Genomic DNA, 23,892 nt, shown 5'->3' with positions numbered 1-23,892 from the left:
GGGGCTGGGACAGCCTGGAGGAGGCGGGGCGGGGTGGAGCTACCGCCGAGGGCCCGGAGGCCGGGCGGCGGCGCACCGAGGACGCACGGGCGGCGGGACGCTGGGACGGCGGCGGCCGGAGCGCGGGAGGCGAGTAGGACCCGGGGTTGGATCGGGGTTCGAGTCCGGGTCCGGGTTTCAGCGTGGTCCCTACACCACCCCCAACCCCGGGACAACACCTCGCGGGTCTTGACCAGCCGCTGCCTCCAACTCCACCATCTCAGCCCAAACTTTACGGACTTTTGAGTGTCCCGGTCCCTGCGTCTCTGCCCCATTCTCATCTTTGACCGTCGTCCCTGCTTCTTTGCCCTAACCTCGTCCTTGTCTTCCATCTGTATCTCTCGCCTTACCCCTCTGCCCCATCACTGCCTCCCCTCTGCCCCCTTTCCCCATCTCCACCTTCCTCTACCTCTTTCCCCCTGCTCTGTCTCTCTTTGCACTCTGAGACCGGACCGGAGCCAGGCCCCAAGCGGCGGGAAGGCGACCAGGCGTCCGGCCGGGCCGGGCTGGGCCTTGGCCTGGTGGCTGGGCCGGCATGGGGAGCGGCAGCTGTTTGCCATTAGCCAGGGACCCCGCAGGCCCCGCCCCTCCCTGCACGGGTGGGGTCCTCCTCACCCCCATCTTTGGGGCGGGGAGCGGGGCGGGAAGACCTCAGAGACATCCAGGCTGGTCTTCGAGTGGGGCTTTAGGGAGACCCCGTCGGACATTAGGGCATCGTCCCCGACCCTGCGCCCCTTCTATGAGCCCCCTACCTTGTCTCTTTAAGTGTCCTGTCTTCCTTTCTCTCTGTCTCTATCTTGTGTGTCGCCCCCCCACACACACACACACCCGTCCCCCAAGGGTACCATAGAGTCTCAACTCCAGACATTCCCCCCTCCAGTCTTTCTCCACCTGGAGTCACCTGCCCTCACTGAAGACAGTCAGATGGCTAGAGACCCACAGACCTCAGCCTCTGTCTTGAAAATGGGTAGAGGGATGTGGAGTGGGGGTTAGGGTGGCTTGGTCTGCAGTGGGGGAATCTGCTAGGCTTGGGTTCAAATTCAGGACCAGCCACTTCCCTGTCCAGTGACCCTGGGCAAGTCACTGTGCATTTCTGTGCCCCAAGATTCCCCATCTGGTGGGGTTGTGTGATCATTACATAGTTATTATTATTCACCCCATCCTTGTCTACCTCCAGGGGCTCCCACAGGCTATTCCAATCCTCCCTGCTGCTGGTCTCTCGGGTTCCCAGAAATTATTATTTTTTATTTTCTGTTATTTTAAAATTTTTTATTTATTGATTTTAGAGAGGAAGACAGGAACATCTGTCTGTTCCTGTATGTGCCCTACCCAGAGATTGAACTGGCAACTTCTGTGCTTCAGGACAAAGCTCTAACCAACAAGCTATCTGGCCAGGGCATTATTTATTTCTTTTTAATGTTTATTTCATTGATTTAGAGAGAGAGAGATAGGAACATCAATCTGTTCCTGTGCCCTGACCTGGGATCAAACTGGCAACCTCTCTCCATACTTTGGGACAATGCTCCAACCAACCGAGCTATCCATCTAGGGCCCCAGAATTTACTTTTAATACTGTTGTTCAAAGGTGAACCTTCAGGTAGGTGGAAAATCAAATTTCCTACAGTCAGTGACCATGTGTTCCAGGCATTGCAAGACGGAGAAGTGAGGATAGAGACGTGGAGAGACAGGGAGAGAGAAGTAGAGAGAGAGAGACGCAGAGACACAGAGACACGAGAAGTGGAAAGATAAAGCAAGACGCCAAGCAAGAGACACGCCAGGTGTGAGAGAAGGACCAGCTTGGCAGCCCTTGGATCCCCAGCCCCACCTTCATGCTTGGCAGGTGCCCCGCCTGGCCCATCCTCCCAGGTACCCACTGCTCTGGCACCCACAGGCTGGAAAGCGCCCTCCCTGCTGGCAGGATGGGCTTGGGCCTCTGCAGCAGGGTAGCTGGAGGTCAAACAGTAGAAAGGACTGATTAAGCTCAGGCACAAGGTTTGGGACAAAAGGACACTGGCTGGACTCCAGGGTTGGGGACGTGAGTTAGTGAGATGCCCTGATTGTCCCTCCCCTTTGCAACCTCCAGGCACCCCATCTTACTTCCTCTGTGCACCCCCATGACTTCCCGGGCCACCACCCAGCTGCTGGGCCCCCCTCCCTAGCCGGACATGTCCTGGGGGGGCAGGAAGTTCCCGGGTAGCCCAGCAGTGAAACTGTTTATTTTTAGAGAAAATTGTTTCCATAAAGGGGAAAGGCTTTGCTCCTCACTGCCTCCCCACAATTTTCCCTATCCCCTCAACCCCAGTTGCCCTGACCCAGCTCTGTTGTGGGGTCCTCTACTCTGAGCTGTAGCTCTCTTTGTATTTCTGGATCTTTGTCTCCTCAGATCCTTGCAGGATGGCTGTCCCCTTACTAGCACCCCTGCCCTCTGCCCACCTCAGCCCCCATCTGTACCCATAGCCAACTCCTGGCCTAATCTGAGAGAATGGGGTATAGGAAAGATGGGGCCTGTAGGGCTTGGGGCTCCTGGCCTGGGGGCCTCGTGGAGCTGGGGCTGTGGGAACAGCTGGAGCCTGTCCAGGGGATGGACAGATGGGCAGGCAGGCTGTGAAGTTTGGTTTCTTTGTTCTAGGCTGTGCTCCTGCACCCCTTTCCACAGCTTGGCTGGGTGTACACCTATGAGTGGGTCCTTACTTGAGGAAGATAGCTGTGGAGGGTGGTGGCCACCTCCCCTCCCTATAGGAAACTCTGTAGACCCTTCCTAGCTCAGTTCTCCATCTTTTCCTCTCCCCAGGTAAGCCTCAGCCTGTGCTGAAGGCAGTCTGACTCAGGGTCTCCCAGTGACTCTTGAGGAGCGTCTACAGAGGGGAGAATGGCCCAAGTCCTGCACGTGCCAGCCCCTTTTCCAGGTCAGATTTCTGTAGAAGAGGGCCCAGCCTAGGGCTGGGAGGGAATGGGGTGGGGAGATGGACCCGTCATGGAGACCTTAGGGAGGGGAGAGAGGCCTGGTGGGAGGAGAGAAATGGCCCTACCTGGGATTGGGGATGAGGATTGAGGGTGGAACATAACCTGCCCTGAGGGCCTGAATTGAGGCCTCTTGGCTCTGCCCTGGAGGAGCTGAAACCTGAAACAAGGCCGTGTCTTCTGTGTGTGTATATGTTGGAGGTAGGGGTGATTGCTGAGCCTGCAGACACTGTTGAGCAGTTGAGGGCCCAGTGAGCTCCCGTCCCTTGGGCAAATAAATCTTGACTCTCCTGGGGGGCATCAGAAGACAGCAGTGTTCAGAGATACTAGTGTTTCTCCCGCCCTAGGGACCCCGGGCCCTGCCTCCCCGTCCGCCTTCCCCACCAAGGATACCGACCCTCCCTACTCCGTGGAGACGCCCTATGGCTACCGCCTGGACCTAGACTTTCTCAAGTATGTGGACGACATTGAGAAGGGCCACACGCTGCGGCGGGTAGCCGTGCAGCGCCGGCCTCGCCTCGGCTCGCTGCCCCGCGGCCCTGGCTCCTGGTGGACCTCCACCGAGTCGCTGTGCTCTAACGCCAGCGGGGATAGCCGCCACTCCGCCTATTCCTACTGCGGCCGCGGCTTTTACCCGCAGTACGGTGCCCTGGAGGCCCGCGGCGGCTTCAATCCTCGCGTGGAGCGCACCCTGCTGGACGCCAGGCGCCGCCTCGAGGACCAGGCGGCCGCGCCCACCGCCCTGGGCTCCCTGACCCCCAGCGCGGCCAGCTCCACCAGCTCATTGGTGGGTGTAGGGCTGCCGCCCCCGACACCACGGGGCTCGGGAGTGTCCACGCCAGTGCCACCTAGCGCAGGGCACCTGGCCCACGTTCGGGAACAGATGGCTGGGGCTCTGCGGAAGCTGCGGCAGCTGGAAGAGCAGGTGAAGCTGATACCTGTGCTCCAGGTGAAGCTGTCTGTGCTGCAAGAGGAGAAGCGGCAGCTCACGGTGCAGCTCAAGAGCCAGAAGTTCCTGGGCCACCCTTCAGGGCCCCGGGGCCGCAGCGAGCTCTGCCTTGACCTCCCTGAGGCTCCCGAAGATCGGGTACCACTGGAAACCCGAAGCGTGGGCACCTGGGTCCGTGAGCGGGACTTGGGTGTGCCCGATGGGGAGGTGGCCCTTGCCGCCAAGATCGCAGTGCTGGAGACCCAGCTCAAGAAGGCGCTTCAGGAGCTGCAGGCAGCTCAGGCCCGACAGGCTGACCCCCAGTCCACCCCCCAACCCCATTCCTGGCCACCACCAGACAACCAAGTTCGTGTGGACACCGTCCGCGTGGTAGAGGGGCCTCGGGAGGTGGAGGTGGCGGCCAGCACAGCTGCTGGGGCCCCTGCACAGCGGGCCCAGAGTCTGGAGCCCTATGGCGCAGGACTGCGGGCCCTGGCGACATCTGGAGGAACTGAGAGCCCTGCTATGTTCCGAAGCCATGAAGTGGTGGAGACAGTGTTCCCCTCACCCATCACATCCACTGGCAATGTCCACTTGGTGAAGAAGATCAGCATCACAGAGAGAAACTGCAGTGGGACACAAGGTGAGCCATACTGGGCAAGGGAGGATAGTGGAGGCTCATCCCTTCTTTATCTAAACATCAGGGTCTAACTCCAGCTCTGGCATCCACCAGACAGGTCACTTCCCATTTCAGAGCTTCTGTCTCTTCATCTGGCAAAAGGGGACAAAATTGTGCCACCAACTCAGTGCTTGCTGTAGGGATCATGCTGGAAAATTGAGTGTCTGTTAAATGTCTGTCCTCATGTCTAGCACATTGTAAGTATCCAGAAAAGAGAAAATTTGGGGGACAGGGTCTGCAAAAAAACCTCCCTTTTTATTCGGTAAGTAGCAGGAACCAATCTCAGGCCAATTTAAACAATGTATTGCTCTTGTAACAGTGATAACTTCAGGCATAGCTGGATCCTGGTGCTCTGCACTGTTTTTCTTCCTCTGTGCATCCTGGAAGCTTTTCTCTCAGGCCAGTAAAGGTGGCCCCACCGCTCTGGGCATCTATGCTTGCAGCTCAGTGGAAAGGGAGCCCCTCAGTCCAAATATTGCCAATAAAAATCCCAGGGGTAGAACTCATTGTCTGGTTTGGATCACATGCCCAATACTGAGCTACTGAACTCATCACTGTGCCCCTCACTTTCTAGTCCCTGAGGGTGAAGGAGCCCCACCCAAATCCTGTGGCCAAGTCCTGAGGGATGCTCCCTGGAGGAAGTGCTGAGTCCTCATGCTGAGAAAGGGGATGTGGGATGTGCCAAATGGCAGCTGCCCCACCACAGTTGCCCTGAGTACCCTGGGAGAAGCTGCCAGAATGATTCACAATAATAACAGCTGTTCTTTATCAGATACCAGCCTGGTGCCGGGTGCTGTGCTAAGTGTTTCACCCATATTGGAGCTAAAGACAGGGAGCTTTGCAGCCTGGCAGCCTAGGTTGAAATTCCACTTCTTGCTGTGTGTCCCTGGGTGAGCCAACTCTTCTCTGGGTCTCAGCTTCCCTATCTGTGAAGTGACATAATGACGGTCTGCACTTCTAGTACACTAGTGAATTAGCGCAGACAGTAAGTAATCAATGCTTGCTTCTGCATCTGCTAATGATTTTCACATCAACTCTATTTATAGTTGAGGAAAGGGGGATTTGGGGAAAAGCTGCACTTGCCTTGTGGCGCACAGCCAGGAAGTGGCCAAACCAGGATCTAAACCAAAGTTGGCCTGAACCTGCAGCAGGTCTCAGAGGTGGGGCCCAGATTCTCATCCCAGCCTCAAATCTAAAGTGCCCAGAACCCCATGGTGGGACTCTAGGGCACAGCTGGAGGGTGGGGACCCAGCTGTGTTTTCTTGCTTTTCCATGTTGTTCCTGGCCAGCTCCGGGCACCACCCCTCTGTTTTGTGTCTATTTCAAACACACAACCCTGGTCCTCTGGCCTCCAGCCAGGGACCCCGCCTGGCCCAGCCTCAGGATCTCTGAGAGGCAACCTCCATTCCAGACATGCCTCCGAGGGCAGCCATGGGGCTGCCTGCCTACAGGAGACACAGAAATAGTAATGTCCCCATGCTAAGCAAGTTGCCCCTCAGCAGTTCTTTCTTGTGTCTCACTTAACTCCCTCTTGCTGCAGCCAGCCCCAATGTGCTAATTCATTTCAATGTCTACTCATTTGGCAAATGTTTATAGAGTGCTTGTTACGTACCAAACTCTTCTAGGCACTGGGGACAGAGCAGTGCACAAGACCAACAAAAGCCCCAAAAGCTACAGCAATAAATAAGTGAAGAAATATAATTTTCAGAAAATACATGTTTGAAGCAGATACATGTTTGATGGGGTGATGGCCTGAAAATTTGGTTTCCCTGCTCCATAGCTCTGTGCCCTTGAACAATTTATTTAACCTCTCTGTGTCTCGTTTGCGAATTGGGAGTCCTGAGAGCCTGATGTCACCAGATCAATGTGAAGCTTAAATGCTTCAATTCATGTTAAGTGTTAAACATGGCCCATAATGGGTGCTCAAGGGTTAGCTGTTGGCTCTGAAACAAGATGTCAAAAGAAAGAGGCAGCTAGGTGGCAAAAAGGTGGGAAGAGAGTATCTGAATTGTTGCAACAGAAATCATATGGCCCGCAAAGCTGAAAATATTTTTGTGAGAGGGCGTACAGCAGGGGGAAAGGCCCTGAGGGGAGGAGGGGAATGGGTGCATCCAAGGCATTGAACAAGCTGGAATAGGATGAGACCAGAGAAGCAAGGTCCAGAATAGCCTGAGCAATAGGGGTGGATCCTGCATGGTTTGTAGACTGGGGAGGAGCAATACAGGAAATAAAGTGAGATACCAAGAAGACTTGACAGTGTTGGGGGACCGTGTATTCACTTAGGTGTGTCAGCCAGATGTATAGGTCACGGAGGGCACCCTGGAGGAGGAGGCAAGGTAGAGCCCAACCTCTCTGCTATGTAGAATTTGCTCACTGCAGTTGAAGGGCAAGGAGGGTGAATGGTAATCTTCCTCTCAGGCTGAAAAAAGTAGGTAGGGCTACTAGAGGCCTGGAGAACCCCGAAGTCCTGTCCCCCAACCTGGCAAAGTCACCACAGAGAGATCAGTGGAAGAAAGCATGTGCACCCCTGGGGTCTCGTTAAGCCTTTGAAATTTCCTTTGCTCTTATTTGAAACATATATCTATGAGAGCAAATGATAGTCTTTATGGAAGTTTTGGGAAGTACAGAAAAATCCAGAGCACAAAATAAAAATCCATAAACCTACCACTGCCCAAACACAACTGCTGGCAACACTTCTGCTTCTTTCCTTCCTAATTTTTTAACTCAAAATAATAACTATTTCTCAAGTCTGGCAACACGGAGCTGGTGGAATTTGTTGTTTCTCTTTATTTTATTTATAAAAACATTTAGTCAGCCCTTACTATAGACCAAGGCATTGTTTGATTCCTGTTTCATATTTTAACTTACTTAAATCCCTTAGGTGGGCTGGTGTTTTTAATTCCCTTGTTATAGACGAGGAAACTGAGGCACAGGCAGGTTAAGATATTTGCCCACAGTTCTCAAAGGATTATAATTTCTTTGATTTTAGAAAATCCTAGGGACATTTTCTCATGTTATTAACCCTTTGAGTAGTGAGTTTTTCTCATGCTCACTGACCCTTGGGAGTGAGTTTTTTTTTTCAAAAAATGAAATTAGTTCCAGTTACAGTTTTATTAACTTAAAATCATGTTTGGATAATTACTTTTTAAAATTTATTCATTTTAGAGAGAAGAGAGTGAGAATGAGAGAGAGAGAGAGAGAGAGAGAGAGAGAGAAGGGGGAGGAGCAGGAAGCATCAATTTCCATATGTGCCTTAACCAGACAAGTGCAGGGTTTTGAACCGGCGACCTCAGCGTTCCAGGTTGATGCTTTATCCACTGTGCCACCACAGGTCAGGCTTAAAATCATGTTTGTTTGATAACCAATTTATAGAAACAAACAAAACATACATCTGTCTTTTTTTAATGTTGCCTTACACATGTATGATCGTACTATGGATGATCAGGAGGCACGAGGATGTACATGAATGTTTGTACTACTCAAAGGGTTAAGAATTCTTGGGATGTGCTATTTATTTTTTATTTTTATTTAATATTTTTTGAGAGAGAAACAATGATTTGTCGTTCCACTTATTTATGCATTCATTGGTTGATTCTTGTATGTGCCTTGACTGGGGATCAAACCTGAAACCTTGGCATATCAGACACGCTTGAACCAACTGAGCTACCCGGCCACGGCCACGCTATTTATTTTTGAACAATCACATTGTTTATTCTCAAGGGTGCCACCCAGATGTCCTTCCTCAGGAACCCCTCATATCCTCTGATGTTTTTTCAGCATAGGTTTCTGAAGTGGCATTTTAAAAAAAAATGTATTGATTGATTTTTTTTAGAGAGAGACATAAACATCAATCTGTTTCTGTATGTTCCCTGACCAGGGACCACACGGTAACTTCTACGTATCAGGATAACGCTTTATCCAACCGAGCCAGCCAGCCAGGGCTGAAAGGGCATTTTTGAGGTCCTTGATGTCTGTTACCAAATTGCTTTACTCCCCTATGGGCTCAACTCCCTTCCAGCACTGGGTGGCTGAATAATTTACTTTTTTTTTTTTAAGTGGTAGGATGTGCCTCAATCATCTGAGCTATTCTCAGCACCTAAGGCTGACACTCCGACCAACTCAGCTATTCTCAGTGCCTGGGGCCCACGCTTGAACCAGTCAAGCCACTGGCTATGGGAAGGGAAGAGAGAGAAGGGGAAGAGGGAAAGGGAGAGAAGCAGATGGTCACTTTTCATGTGTGCCCTGACCAGGGATCAAACCCAGAATATCTGTACACTGGGTCAATGCTCTATCCACTGAGCAAACCAGTTAGGGCCTTGAGTAATTTACATTTTTAACAATTTCTTTGGACTTAAGAGGCTCAAACCTGAGTTAATGAAATTTCTTCTACCCATGGTAACCACACCACTGTTGTTTTACTCTTTTTTCACTTTCATCTTCGCCCTCAATGATGAGGGTCAGTAAATATTTTCAGCTTTGCGAGCCATATGATTTCTGTTGCAACAATTCAGTTTTGCTCAGTTCTTTTTTCCCCTAGCTTTATTAAGATCTATTATGTACAAACAATGTACATTCTTAATGTATACATTTTGATGAATTTGGTGCCTCGGTCCTGCCTTTGTAGCATGAAAACAGACATAAACGAGCAAGACTGTGTGCCAAGAAAACTTCATGTGCTGACACTGAAACGTCAGTTTCATATAATTTCCATGTGTCCCAAATAAAATCCTTTTAATTGTTTTTCCAACCATTTAGCAATGTAAAAACCTGCCCGGGAGCCATAGTTGGCCAATCTCTACCATGTACCGTTCACACACATCCATCATCAATCCTCCTCCCCCACCCTACCTAGTATCATTCCTGGCAGTCTACCTTCCAGAAGCTTATTTAGATATTTGGGTGTCCTTGGAAAATATGCCCTGTGCATGTTTAATTTCCTAAAATAGTATTGTGCTTTAGATAAAAAGCCATTCTAATTTTTTTCTCTGTACACACTATTTTCGAACTCTCCATCCTAATATATATAAATCTGGTTTGTCACTTTTTATTAATTTTTTATTTGTGTATGTGTGTGACAGAGACAGAGAGACAGACAGAGAGGGACAGATAGGGACAGACAAGTAGGAAGGGAGAGAGATAAGCATCAGTTCTTCGTTAGAGCTCCTTAGTTGTTCATTGATTGCTTTCTCAACTGCCTTGACTGAGGGGCTACAGCAGTGCGAGTGACCCCTTGCTCAAGCCAATGACCTTGTGCTCAAGCCAGTGACCATGCAGTCATGTTTATGATCCCATGCTCAAGCCAGAGACCCCCCGCTCAGGCTGGTGAGCCTCTGCTCAAGCCAGCAACTTTGGGGTTTTGAGCCTGGGTCCTCTGCGTCCCAGTCCAATGCTCTATCCACTGCGCCACCGCCTGGTCAGGCATTATTAATTTTTTTTGTTTGTTTTATTTACTTATTGATTAATTTGAGAGAGAGAAACATTGATTTGCTGTTCCACTTAAGCATTTATAGGTTGAGTCTTGTATGTGCCCTGATGGGAATTGAATCCGCAACTTTGGCATATTGGGACAATGAACTAACCAGCTGATCTATCTGGCCAGGGCCTGGTTTCTCACATTTTTTCCCCATTGATTTGAGAGGAGTTGGGAAGGAAATAGAGAAAGAAATGAGCATCAACTCATTTCACTTAGTTGTTCCATTTAGTTGTGCATTCATTGATTGCTTCTTGTACATGCCCTGACTGGGGTCGAACCCATGATCTCTGGTGCGCTGGGATGACACTTTATCCACTGAGCTACCTGGGTTTATCACTTTCAATGCCCTAGTATGTGCTACACTTTACTTATCTGATCCTCCCTTGGTGGGCAGATGGCTTATTTCCAACTCCTAATTGCTGAACAACGCTAGGAATACCCTCACCTGCTCCCCAGTAGGCCACAGGAGATGCACAGTTTCAGAAGCTCAGTCTGATCCTGGCTGTCCCTGTTGTCACTCACCAGCCACGCTTAGGTCCAAGATGCCCATTTCCCCACATCCCCACCAACATATAGTTTTATATGTCTTTATAATGTTTTGCCCATCTGGTGCTGCTGCACAGTGGTATTCTGCATTCCTTTGATTTTTTTTTTTTTTTTTTTTTTTACAGAGGCAGAGATAGACAGGGACAGACAGACAGGAACGGAGAGAGATGAGAAGCGTCAATCATTAGTTTCTCCTTGCGCGTTGCGACTTCTTAGTTGTTCATTGATTGCTTTCTCATATGTGCCTTGACCCCAGGCCTTCAGCAGACCGAGTAACCCCTTGCTGGAGCCAGTGACCTTGGGTCCAAGCCAGTGAGCTTTTTGCTCAAACCAGATGAGCCCGCGCACAAGCTGACAACCTTGGGGTCTCGAACCTGGATCCTTCCGCATCCCAGTCCGTCGCTCTATCCACTGCGCCACCGCCTGATCAGGCTATTCCTTTGATTTCTTTTTTATTTTTTGTGAGAGAGACAGAGAGAGGGACAGATAGGGACAGACAGGCAGGAATAGAGAGAGATGAGAAGCATCAATTCTTTGTTGCGGCACCTTAGTTGTTCATTGACTGCTTTCTCATATGTGCCTTGACCGGGGGGGCTACAGCAGAGCAAGTGACCCCTTGCTCAAGCCAGCGGCCTTTGGGCTCAAGCCAGCAACCATGGGGTCAGGTCTATGAGCCTGTGCTCAAGCCAGCGACCTCAGGTTTTCAAATCTGGGTCCTCCGCATCCCAGTCCAACCCTATCCACTGCACCACTGCCTGGTCAGGCTGCATTTCTTAAATTTCTGATGAGATTGGGCATCACCATACATGGGTTTGTTTGTTTTTGGTTTGTTGTTGTTTTTTTAGTGAGAGAGAGAGAGAGAGAGGGAAGAAAGAATGGAGAGAGATGAGAAGCATCAGCTCATAGTTGCATCACTTAAGTGTTCATTAGTTGCTTCTTATACTACCTTGACCAGCGACCCAGTGAACCCTTGCTCAAGCCAATGACCTTGGGCACAAGTCAGTGACCTTGGGCTTCAAGCCAGCAATCTTTGGACTCAAGCCAGTGACCCTGTACTGAAGCCAGGTGAGCCCCCATTGAAGCTGGCAACCTTGGGGTTTTGAACCTGAGACTTTAGTGTAGGTCAATGCTCTATCCACTGTGCCACCACCAGTCAGGCTCACTATACATGTTTAATAAGATTCCTCTGTGGATCGCCTATTTGTAGCTTTTGTCCAGTTTTCTTTGGGCAATTTTGAGAAGTTTCTGGAATATACCAGAATAAGGATTGGTAATTTATGGCCTATGGGCCAAATCCAGCCCACTGCCTACTTTTATATGGCTCACAGCCAAAAATGGTTTTTATGTTTCTAAATGGTTTAACAATATGAAAAGTAAAATTTTGTGATAGGAGCAAAATAATATAAACTTCAAATTTATAAGAACACAGCCAATCCTGTTCATTTACCTACTGTCTAAAGCTGCTTTATTGAACCCACCACCTTGGTATATTGGGACAACGCTCTAACCAGCTGAGCTGCCTGGCCAGGGCAAAGGTGTATTTTCCTTATAATTGGAATTTTGTGCATTTTGACCCTCTTCACCCATTCCTCGCTCTCATCCCCAGTAACTACTAATCTGTTCTCTTTATCTATGAGTTCAGTTTTATTTGATTTCACATATAAGTGAGATCACCTTGTATTTTTCTGTATGGCTTGTGCTTTGAGGAATTTTTTTATTTGAAGTTTCATTTGTTGAGTGTTTTTTTTTTCATTTGTCATTCAATATTATATTAGTTTCAGGTGTACCACATAGTGGTTAGACGCTGAGGAATTTGTAAAGGAATCTTTCCCCTTCCTGAGGCCCCTGATATTCTACATTTTCTTCCTGTGGCTTTATAGTTGTATCTTCATATTATTTCTTCAGAGTTTGTTTTCTGTGTAAGGCCTGAGGGGGGTTCCAGCTTGATTTTTTTCTTGGCTAGAGTAGGCTGCTTTCCCCAACACCATAGCCCAGAGCCCACCCTTTCCCACTTGTTTTGGAAACCCCTCTCTGTCTTACCCCAGTTCCCAGAGAGGGGCTGTGCTAGGCTCTCTCTCCTCCATTCCTTCGGCCCATCTCTTATAACGGTGTCCCACTGTTTGGACTGTTCTGGCTTTGGAATATGTTTTACTCTGTCCTACGCTGGATTTCCCACCTCTACCCATTTTTTAAAATTATCTTAGCTGGTCATGGGCTTTATTTTTTCCCTAAAAATTTTGGTACCAGTTTGCCCCATCCCCCAGTGAAATAACAGCAATAAATATTATCAATTTTAGTATTGTTATTGTTATTTTAGCATTGCAGAGTCTGACCTTGGCCTCTTCCTGCTGGAAGGAGGCACCCAAGCTTTTGGAGGCAGGGCCTGCTTTTCTCTGGGTCAGAATGGGCCATGGTGCTAGTCCATTTTCCTGTTGTTGTTATCTTTACTTTTTTTAAATTGTGGTGAAATACATACAACATAAAATTTCCCGCCACAACCAATTTAAGTGTCGGATAGTGACATTCAGCGGTCACATTGTGTGCAGTCATCCCCACCCCCTCCCCCTGGCACCCACTGTTCTACTTTCTGTCTCTAGGAATCTGACTCCTCTCGCTACCTCCTGTAAGTGGGATCACACAGTATTTATCCTGTTGTGCCTGGTTTATTTCATTAGCAAAATACTGCTTTACCTGATTTTTTTACCCTTCCAGGTATTTAAATCAGGGGTGTGAATTTGGGACATACATGCGGATTGTGCCGTCTGCCTCCTAATGAAATTCACTCGGCCACATAATGTTTTTGTTTGTTTGATGTGAATTTACTGACAAGGTTTAAAAGAACACAGGAGATTCACTTGGCCCTAGCCACATAGCTCAGATGGTGAGAGCCTCGTCCCGATATGCCAAGGTGTAGGTTCGATCCCCAGTCAGGGCACACACAGGAAGCAACCAATGAAATAACAACTAGGTGGAACAACAAATGAATGCTTCTCTCACATCTTCTCTCTGTCTCTCTTTTTAAATAATTTGCCCTAAAACTCACTGATTAAAAGTTGGTTTGTTTGTTTTTTAAATAAACCGCCTGACCAGGCAGTGGCACAGTAGATAGAACATCGGGCTGGGATGCTGAGAACCCAGGTTCGAAACCCTGAGGTCTCCAGCTTGAGCGCAGCTCACCAGCTTGAGTCCAAGGTCACTGGCTTGAGCAAGGGGTCACTTGCTCAGCTGTAGCCCCCTGGTCAGGGCACATATGAGAAAGCAATCAATGAACAACTAAGGTACTGCAACAATGAGTTGATGCTTCTCATCTCTCTCTATTCTTATCTGTCTGTCTGAGCCTCTCTCTCCCACCAAAAAAAAAAAAAAAAAAAAAATTCAACAAGTGAATACATAAATAAGTGGAACAACAAATCAGTTTCTCTCTTCCTCCCTTCCTCCCCTTTCACCTCTCCCCTCCCTTCCTCTCTCTCTAAAAAATCAATTAATAAATAAAAATTAATAAAAAATAATCAGGCCTGACCAGGTGGTGCACAGTGAATAAAGTGTCGGCCTGGGATCCTGAGGACCCAGGTTTGAAAACCCTAGGTCACTAGCTTGAGCATGGGCTCACCAGCCTGAGTGCGGGGTCACCGACTTGAGCATGGGACCATAGACATGATCCTGTGGTCACTAGCTTGAGTCCAAAGGTTGCTGGCTTGAAGCCCAAGGTCGCTGGCTTAGCTGGAACTTACCCCCCATCAAAGCATGTATGGGAAAGCAATCAATGAACAACTAAAGTGCCGCAACTGTGAGCTGATGCTTCTCATCTCTCACCCTTCCTGTCTCTCTCTCTCTCTCAAAAAAAAAAAATAATAATCAGGAGATTCACATAAAAAGCAGCTCTGGAATCAACCTGGCCCAAGCCACACCCTGGGCTGGAGTGCTGTTGGCCTGTTTGTGGCCAAGTGTGTCATCTTTTCTATGTGCTTGTCCCAAGTATTTACTCTCTGTTCTTTTCTTAACTCAAGTTGAGTATCACCCAGGGACTTGAAGTAGTTACTGTGTATGTCAAAAAAAGTTTTAATTGTTAAAGAGAATTAAAATGAATTGGTCTGTGGAACCCATGGCCAGTGGCAGGATGGGGATGTCCTGAGGAAGTGATGACACAAAAGCCACACATAGCTTGGGGGGACCTGGACCTTTCTAAGACTTGGACAGCCATTTACAGTGGTGACTGGAATTTTGTTCCTCATTCCAGGCTGATGATCTGGGGCTGGAGTTTCCTACTAACTCCATTCCCAGATGGACAGTGGGTACTCTCAGAGCCTGGTACCCAAAAAGGCACTTTTGTCCTTAAACTGAGATAGGTGGATTTTCTAAAAATTTGTGAATTAAGTAAAAAAGGAAGCCCTAACTGGTTGGCTCAGTGGTAGAGCGTCGGCCCAGGGTATGGATGTCCTGATGTCCTGGGTTTGATTCCCAGTCAAGGCACACAGGAGAAGTACCCATCTGCTTCTCCACCTCTCCCCCTCGCTTCTCTCTCTCTCTCTCTCTCTCTCTCTCTCTCTCTCTCTCGTCTTTTCCTGCAACCATGGCTGTATTGGAGCAAGTTGGCCCCAGGCGCTGAGGATGGCTCCATGACCTCCTCCTCAGGCACTAAGAAGAGCTCAGTTTCTGAGCAACTGAGTAACACCTCAGATGGGCAGAGCATCGCCCCCTAGTGGGCTTGCCAGTTGGATCCTGTTTGGGGCACCTGCAGGAGTCTGTCTCTGCCTCCCCTTCTTTCACTGAACTAAAAAAAAAAAAAAAAGTAAAGAAGGAAAAAAGGAAGCCAGCCTGACCAGGCAGTGGCACAGTGGATAGAGCATCAACCTGGGATGCTGAGGACCCAGGTTTGAAACCCTGAGATAGCTGGTTGAGTGTGGGATCATAGACCTGCCCCCATGGTCACTGGCTTGAGCATAAAGGTCCAAGGTTGCTGGTTTGAACAGGGGGACACTGGCTCAGCTGAAGCCCCCGCATCAAGGCACATATGAGAGAAAGCAATCAATGAACAACTAAAGTGTTGCAACCATCAGTTGATCCTTCTCATCTCTCTCCCTTCCCCTCTCTCTCTCTCTCTCTCTCTCTCTCTCTCTCGCTCTCTGGCTAAAAAAAAAAAAAAAGTGGAAACCAGATACAAAATATCTACAGCACAATCCTGCTTTTGTTAAAAAAAAATCATATTAAGTCTTATCAAAATATATTTTACAATTCTCTTGAATTGACAGATGTCTTTTGAGCACTGTTGAAGTGCACATACTGTTCTAAGCTCTTCATTCCACCTACTGTCTTTAAAGCATTTTATTTATTTATTTTTTACAGGGACAGAGAATCAGAGAGAGGGATAATAGGGACAGACAGACAGGAACAGAGAGAGATGAGAAGCATCAATCATCAGTTTTTCTTTGCGACACCTTAGTTGTTCATAGATTGCTTTCTCATATGTGCCTTGACTGCGGGCCTTCAGCAGACGGAGTGACCTATTGCTCAAGCCAGCGACCTTGGGTCCAAGCTGGTGAGCTTTGCTCAAACCAGATGAGCCCATGCTCAAGCTGGCGACCTCGGGGTCTCGAACCTGGGTCCTCTATATCCAAGTCCGACGCTCTATCCACTGCGCCACCGCCTGATCAGGCCCACCTACTGTCTTTAATCTGCATCAGATGCCAGGAAGTAGGAATGTTGTTGTCCAGAGGCATTGAGAGGTTGTCAGTTGCCTGATGTTACATATAGTGACCACCACGCTCAGCTGTGATCAAACTTTGTTTCCAGACAATGCTTAGTATGTTGTTAGAAAGAGGTCATGAGCCAGCATCGTGGGGTCACAGGGTCTTCCCTGTCTCTGACCAATGTGGGGCAGGCAACAAACTAGAGCTGAAATCAGATTCTGCTGCTTGATCACTGGGCAACCCTCTGGTTCCTTTGGTTGCTCATCTGTAATAATCCAACTTCTCCTCAGGGGCTTGGAAGATTTGATGAAGTAATGCAAGAATTAGCCCCTAGTGTCCCTGACCCCAGGATGCAGTCAGTATTACTGCTGTTGCTTTGCTGTTGTCACCCACAGTGAGCAACCTCTTTCCAGCCCCTGTAGGTCCCCCACAGGCTCCTGCAGAGTCATCCTCATTTCCCTCAGGGTCTGCAGCAACCTCCCTGGCACAGCCCAGGAAGGATTCAGGCTGGGTGCCCACCCACAACACCACCAACAGGGAGCCCGCCAGGCAAGCGGCTACACAGGAACCAGAGGAAGCCAGCGGTGCAGGTAAGTAGGAGTGGCCGCTAAGAGGGATGGAGGACTGGAGGCCTGGGCATGGGGTCTGGCTTTAGGAGACCCTTGTGACACTACCCCTCCCCTCAGGTGGGCCCCAGGTGGGCATGCGATCCATCATGAAGTGGAAAGAGGAGCCTGCAGATCCCATCGCCCACCAGAGGAGCCTCCAGTTCGTGGGGGTCAATGGCGGGTGAGAGGAGCCCCCACTCTACTCCCCAGATCTCATACCCCTGTTTGTTCCAAGAATGTACCAAGGATCGAGTCTAAGCCTCTCACTTTGATTCACTAATTTAACTAAAGCACAATAGGTAAGGAAGCTGAGGCCCAATGAGGCTGAATGTCTTTGCTGGAGTTCACACAGTGGTGGGATTCAAAGAATTTAACAACCGGTTCTCTGTCCTAATGACTGTTTTAAGTATAAAAAATAATATACCAAAAGGTAGTTTATTATTTCCTGCATTTAATACTTAAATAAGAACAAAAAAAGAGGTACACAAAACTAGATTATAAGAAAGTTTTAAAATATTAATGAAAAATATTAAATAGCACCTGACAAAAAACAATAAAACTGTTATTTTAAGGCCTGACCAGGCGGTGGCGCAGTGGATAGAGCGTCAGACTGGGATGCCAAGGACCCAGGTTCAAGACCCCAAGGTCACCAGCTTGAGCGCAGGTTCATCTGGTTTGACAAAAGCCCACCAGCTTGGACCCAAGGTCACTGGCTCAAGCAAGGGGTTACTCGGTCTGCTGAAGGCCTGCAGTCAAGGCACATATGAGAAAGCAATCAATGAACACCTAAGGTGTCTCAGTGTGCAACAAAAAAACTAACAATTGATGCTTCTCATCTCTCCATTCCTGTCTGTCTGTCCCTGTCTATTCCTCTCTCTGACTCTGTTGCTGTAAAAAAAAAAAAAAAGATAAAAAAAACCCTGTTATTTTAAGATATTTCCATATTGCTTCTTGATTGGCATCCTCACTTGCAGTTTTTCTCACCTATGATGGAATTAACATTACTATGGGCACTTAGAATTCGCTGTTACACAGATGAACATTAAAAAAGAGTAAGGAGTGTAAATTTGTGATTTCCACATTGGGCAGTTGCCCAGGCACCCACCTTAGAGGGAACCCTCATTACAAGTGCCATTTTAACAACTGGTTCGCTGAACTCAACAAAAGTTTAGGTATTGGTTCTGCTGAACCAGTGCAAACTGGCTGAATCCCACCACTGAGTTCACATGGTGCTGAGGATCCTGCCCCAGTGCTCTGGCTCCAGAGCCTGAGCTGTAACCACTGTGCTCATTCCGCCTTAGAAGGTGTCAGGCTCAGCTCTGCCCTGATGAAGCTCCCGGGCCCTCCTGGGTGGTTCCAGCAGTGTGGTTGGAGCAACAGTGGGGATGATGGCGATGCTTAGGCCATTTAGGGGCTTGGGAGGCATGGTATTCCCCAGGGAAGTTGCTGAAGGAGGAGCATGTGTACTGCAAGACAGCAGGAGTTCTGGAAGTGAGAAGGGGGCGAGAGGGCTCCCCTGGTGGAGGGCCTGCCCTGAGTAAAGACTGAGGAAGCAGAGGCACGGGGAGCGATGGTCGGGGACAGTGTGGGGCTTCAAATGCCAGGAAGTTTAGACTTCGTCCAGAGGAAGCAAGATGCAGGAGGGTCCCGGACATTTGAGGTGGACCGAGGGTCTGAATCAGTAACCCACAAGTAAGAAGCAAAGTATGTGAGAGGTCCCGAAGGGTAGAAGGGAGAAGCAGTCCCTCCTTGCCCCCCCCCACCTCAGTGTGATCCTAGTCATGGCTATTGTTTAATGAACACTTACTGTGTGCCAGGTGCTGTACCCACATTCCTATAGATCTGTTGAGGTCCATACTAGTATTATCCCCATTCAACATATGGGGGAACCGAGGTCCATTGATCAGAGACCCATGCCCCTCCCCCACCCCCTCAGCACTCCCTGTCCCATCTGCAGCATCTCTCCCACCCTGCGCATTCCTCTTCCCCAGGTGTGAGTCCTCATCTGAGGATTCCAGCACGGCAGAGAACTTCTCCGACAATGAGAGCACAGAGAACGAGGCCCCAGAACCTGAGGCGAGGGCGCTGAGTGTGGCTGAAGCCCCCCAGCTCTGGCCCACAGGGACGGCAGTGGCCAGGAATAGCCGGGAGGAGTACCAACTATCTCGGGAATCTCAGCACGTGCCCACACCTGAGGGAGCATCAGGATCGAATGTGGAGGAGGAGATTCGGTCAGTTTTCTGGGTGGGAGGCAGGGCCAGGGCTGTATGTGGGGTGACTTCAAATCCCACCGTCCAGGCCTTTTGAGTGAACACGCCATCAGTCATGCACACCTTAAGCTAAATTAGCAGAGAAGCACTTTCTTCTGGGCATTTTGAAGATCTGGAGGCTTTGATGAAGAGCCTGATGGGGACAGTTTGAGCTGTTGCATTGGGATTTAGAGGGCAGGTAAAGTCTTTGAGCCACCTACATTTTGGGGACATTTTTGCCCGACCTGTCTATCCTATGAATCTCTTTTTTTTTCCTTGATGAAAAGTCTGATATTGGGAAAATATTCTCCATCTACCACTGACCACTTGGAATAGACTGTAGCCTGTGTGTCTACTTTCTCTTGGAGTCTATTTGTTCTCCATGTCTGCCCCGGGGGTTATAGCATAAAAATTTGTTTCTGGTGAAGGGGACATCTGAGGTTCCACCACTCAGGTGAGCCCTGGCAGGATTGGAGCATTGAGGCCCTCTGTGAGTACCCTAGCCGAATGCAGGAAGTAAGGAGGCTGAGGTGTTCTGAAGATAAACCCCCTCTCCCTGACAGGATGGAGCTAAGCCCCGACCTCATCTCAGCCTGCCTGGCCCTGGAAAAGTACCTGGACAACCCCAATGCCCTCACCGAGCGGGAGCTGGTACAGTGGGGCCCCGGGGCTGGGTGAGGGGCGGCTCCTTCCCCACACTCTGGTTTCTTATCTACAGTGTCTCCCTGTGCCAGCCCCAGGGGGACCCCAGGAGCCCGGGGGAGTGTGCTTAAGTCATGGCATTGGAGAGGGGTCCGAGAGGTGGGGAGTGGCCTGAGAGTGATGGTGTACTGGCAAACCTGGCCTTGGCTCCTGAGGGTCATATCCAGGATGGAGATGCTCACAACTTCAGGGAGTAGATCTTGGATTGCAGTGTCTACACTTCCCTCTAGAGCCCTTGTCCAAGATGGGGATACAACACTTGACTCCAGGGCCTCATCTGGGCGGGGTGGCCACACTCCTCCCTCATGGCTCTGGTTCAGGATAGGGATACCCATACTCCCCTCCTAGGCTTAGCCCTGGTCCCACCCTCACACCCCTCTCCTCTCCGACCTGCATCCAGAAAGTGGCCTACACCACAGTGCTTCAGGAATGGCTACGCCTGGCCTGCCGCAGTGATGCCCACCCTGAGCTTGTGCGGCGCCACCTGGTCACGTTCCGGGCCATGTCCTCACGGTTGCTGGACTATGTCGTCAACATTGCCGACAGCAATGGCAACACTGCGCTGCATTACTCTGTGTCCCATGCCAACTTTCCGGTGGTGCGGCAGCTACTAGACAGCGGTGAGCTCAGCCAGGCAGGACAAGGGGGCCCTGGGGGAGGGGGCCCATTGCCAACCTGGTTTGGTAGTCCAATGGGGGAGACATGGCTGTTCTAGTTTAGTAGAGGAGATCCCATCATCACACTCCGGTGGAGGAGATGCAGGTCCTTCCTATAGCCCCAGTATTCTGGAAAGGCCAGCCATGGTCTTATAGAAGACATGTGGTTCTCCACCATCCGTACAGACCCCTGTATAATGGAGTTCACATCTCTGGAACCCTAGTCTGAGGGATGGACATGGCCTCTTAGAGTCTGGTGGAAATGGGGTGAGGGGTGGAAGAGGACATAGGGGTCCTCAGTCTGGGGCTCATTGAGACAATGTGGTGCTCAGTTCAACAGCAAATATTTTCCCTTCCCTAGTCTACTACGAAGACACAGATTCCTAGTCTGATAGAGAAGGTAGAGCCCACAGTTTGATGGAGGAGGCATAGGCCAGTCTGAAGGAGACTTGCTGTCCAGATGAACAACGGGGACACAGCTCCTACTCTAAGCCCTAAATGGAGATGCCAGTGTCAGGGGCCCCAGTCTGAGGGAGGAGTGGGATGCCGCCACTTATAAGTGGCGTGGCTCCATTTTGAGGAGCCACTCATCTAACGGTGTCAGAATGGAGACAGATACCTTGGGGCAGAATGGGATTCTCAGTCTGAGAAAAGGGAGAAATTAGGTCACACATAGACTGATGGAGACACGATGCCCAGTGCCCATCATAGTAGAATGAACAAGGCTCCTAGTCTGATGGCAGAGATGTGTCCCTGTCCTTGGGGACCGTCCCCCCACCTTGTAGCAGGCCTGGCCAGCGTTAGCGGGGTCTGAGGGCTTGTGTCCTTCTGCCTCCTTCCCACAGGTGTCTGCCAGGTGGACAAGCAGAACCGTGCTGGCTACAGCCCCATCATGCTTACTGCCCTGGCCACCCTGAAAACCCAGGATGACATCGAGACTCTCGTGCAGCTCTTCCGGCTTGGAGATGTCAATGCCAAAGCCAGCCAGGTACAGGCCCTTGGTGCTACAGACCTGGGAAACCTTTCCCATTAGATAAGTCCTGGCCGTGCGCCAAGCCCAAACATGATCCATTCCATACCCAGGGGAGAATACCTGCTGTACAGACAAGGAAACTGAGGCTCAGAGAAGCAGTCACTTCCTTAAGGTCAAATTAGAGGAGGCGGGATTTGAACCAAGGGGTCTAGCTTCAAAGCCTTGTTCTTTTGACCTGCCTATCAGGCTGCCTCTGATGCAGGATCTTTCTGGTGGAAACGTGGTGAGGGATAGAAGAAGACATAGGGGTCTTCAGCCTTCCTTAACCTGACACCATCGCACATGCTGCTTGGTAATTCATTGGGCAGCAAGTGGATGCCAGAAGCTCAAATGGTGGACAAGCTGACACAGTCCCCAAACTCCTGAAGCTCACTAGTCAGCAGGGGCTCTGGGAGCATGGCAGCATGGCAGCTTGGAGTGGATTTGGTCTTTAGGGGCTGCAGGAAGCCACTAGAGGTGTTTCATCAGGGCAGTTGTGTGGCCCACTTTCTGATTTGAAATCTCCCTTCAGCTGCATGTTGGGGAGCAGAAGCTGGGAGACAATAAAAGCAACGGGCAGGGACTGGTATGGAGCAGAAGAGTAGGGCAGTCCGGACCCAGTGGGGACAGTGAGGAGGGGAGGGAATTGCAAGGGCACGAGCACAGTGAGGGAGAGAAGCAGGGTGCTGCAGTGGCGCAGGACAGGAGCAGACTCTGCTTGCTTTTTACATTGATTTTATTTTTTAAATTAAAAGTAGGTTTTTAGGCTGACTAGTGGTAGTGCAGTGGATAGAGCGTTGACCTGAGACAAATGAGTATGGGCTCATTAGGCTTGAGCACAGGGTCGCTGGCTTGAGCATGGGATCATCAAAATGATCTGATCGTCACTGGCTTGAAGCCCAAGGTTGCTGGCTTGAACCCAAGGTCGCTGGCTTGGCTGGAGACCCTGGTCAAGGCACATATGAGAACAACTAAAAGTGTTACAACCACGAGTTAATGCTTCTCATCTCTCTCCCTCGCTCTCTCAAAAAATAATAATAGTGTGTTTTTTTGTAGTTTACATTTTTATTTAATTGAGGTGAAATTAACATAACAATCCTTTTAAAGTGAACAATTCAATGTCATCTAGTACATTCAGTGTTGCACAACCATCACCTCTATTTACTTCCCGAACATTCCCATTTCCCTAAAGGAAACCCTCCACGCGTTAGCAGTCACTGTCCACTCTCCCTCCCCCAGCCCCCGAACAACCAGTCTGCTTTCTGCCTCTGTGGGTTCACCTGTTGTGGGTATATCATACAACTGGAGCCAGGTAGTATGTGTCCTTTAGCGTCTGGCTTCCTTCACTGCACGTGTTTTCAAAGTTCATCCATGGTGTAGTATACATTAATATTTCATTCCTTTTTAAGGCTGAATAATATTTTATAGCATGGGTTTACCACAATTTATCTGTTCATCTACTGGTGAACATTTTAATTTTTATTGAGGTTCAACTGACATACAGAAAAGTATACAAATCTTATTTTGTTAAATTTTTACATCTGTTTACACCTATGAGTTAGGTGTGGGGGTGGGGAGGCAAGTGGCACCTCCCTGAGGAAGAGACATTTAAGCTGAGACCTGAGGGGTGAAAATGAGACAGCAGGAGGAGGAGGGATCAGCAAGTGCAAAGGCCCGGTGGTAGAAAGGTTTGAGATACAGAAGGAGGCCAGTGAGTGGGGGTGCTGTTAGCATCAGGTTACTCAGGAACCCTGTAAGATTCCAGAGCAGGGATGTCATGCCTTGGGGCCTGCAAAGTTCATAGGCCTTTTTCTTCCTGCCCAGGCAGGGCAGACAGCTCTGATGCTGGCAGTCAGCCATGGACGAGTAGATGTGGTCAAAGCTCTGCTGGCCTGCGAGGCAGACGTCAATGTACAAGATGATGATGGCTCCACGGCCCTCATGTGTGCCTGCGAGCACGGCCACAAGGAGATCACGGGACTGCTGCTGGCCGTGCCCAGCTGTGACATCTCTCTCACTGACCGCGTAAGTCAACACTCAGGTGCGCCTCGGGGAGGGCAGGAACTCAGTGCTGGGTGTCATAGCAACAATGCTTTACAGGACGGGAGCACAGCTTTGATGGTGGCCTTGGACGCGGGGCAGAGTGAAATTGCGTCCATGCTGTACTCCCACATGAACATCAAGTGCTCGGTGAGTCTCAACTCTGTCAGGGCAGAGGGTGGGGGACTCTGGGAGGGGACAGACGTTTATGAAGAGCTGATGGTGTATGGGTCCCGAGCCAGGGACTTAATAGTCATCTGCTTGTTGAATCTTCATGGTGCCCATGAGGAAATGAGTCACAGAGAGCTGAGA

At 49.7% G+C, this 23,892-nt stretch overlaps 1 protein-coding gene across 4 annotated transcripts in view; it reads left to right on the top strand.

Annotated features, from left to right (window-relative positions):
- KANK2 (KN motif and ankyrin repeat domains 2) overlaps positions 1–23,892 on the top strand; it is a 28,804-nt gene continuing 4,912 nt past the window's right edge. Inside the window, exons 1-12 of one of the 4 annotated variants that reach the window (XM_066273725.1) lie at positions 1–129; positions 1,684–1,905; positions 2,831–2,945; positions 3,348–4,571; positions 16,778–16,903; positions 17,000–17,102; positions 18,913–19,152; positions 19,734–19,821; positions 20,273–20,492; positions 21,374–21,516; positions 23,365–23,565; positions 23,641–23,730. In XM_066273725.1, the coding sequence (XP_066129822.1) occupies positions 2,909–2,945; positions 3,348–4,571; positions 16,778–16,903; positions 17,000–17,102; positions 18,913–19,152; positions 19,734–19,821; positions 20,273–20,492; positions 21,374–21,516; positions 23,365–23,565; positions 23,641–23,730 (2,472 nt within the window). In that variant the 5' untranslated portion in view covers positions 1–129; positions 1,684–1,905; positions 2,831–2,908. Of the gene's footprint in view, positions 134–1,683; positions 1,906–2,830; positions 2,946–3,347; positions 4,572–16,726; positions 16,904–16,999; positions 17,103–18,912; positions 19,153–19,733; positions 19,822–20,272; positions 20,493–21,373; positions 21,517–23,364; positions 23,566–23,640; positions 23,731–23,892 lie in introns of all 4 variants that reach the window. The other 3 variants (XM_066273708.1, XM_066273715.1, XM_066273722.1) reach the window with 3 other exon arrangements.

The sequence above is a fragment of the Saccopteryx bilineata genome, chromosome 1, assembly GCF_036850765.1.
Source record: "Saccopteryx bilineata isolate mSacBil1 chromosome 1, mSacBil1_pri_phased_curated, whole genome shotgun sequence".
In the NCBI taxonomy this organism is placed as follows: Eukaryota; Metazoa; Chordata; class Mammalia; order Chiroptera; family Emballonuridae; genus Saccopteryx; species Saccopteryx bilineata.
The sequence above is the reverse complement of the archived record's forward strand: the minus strand, read 5'-3'. Positions and strand labels throughout refer to the sequence as shown.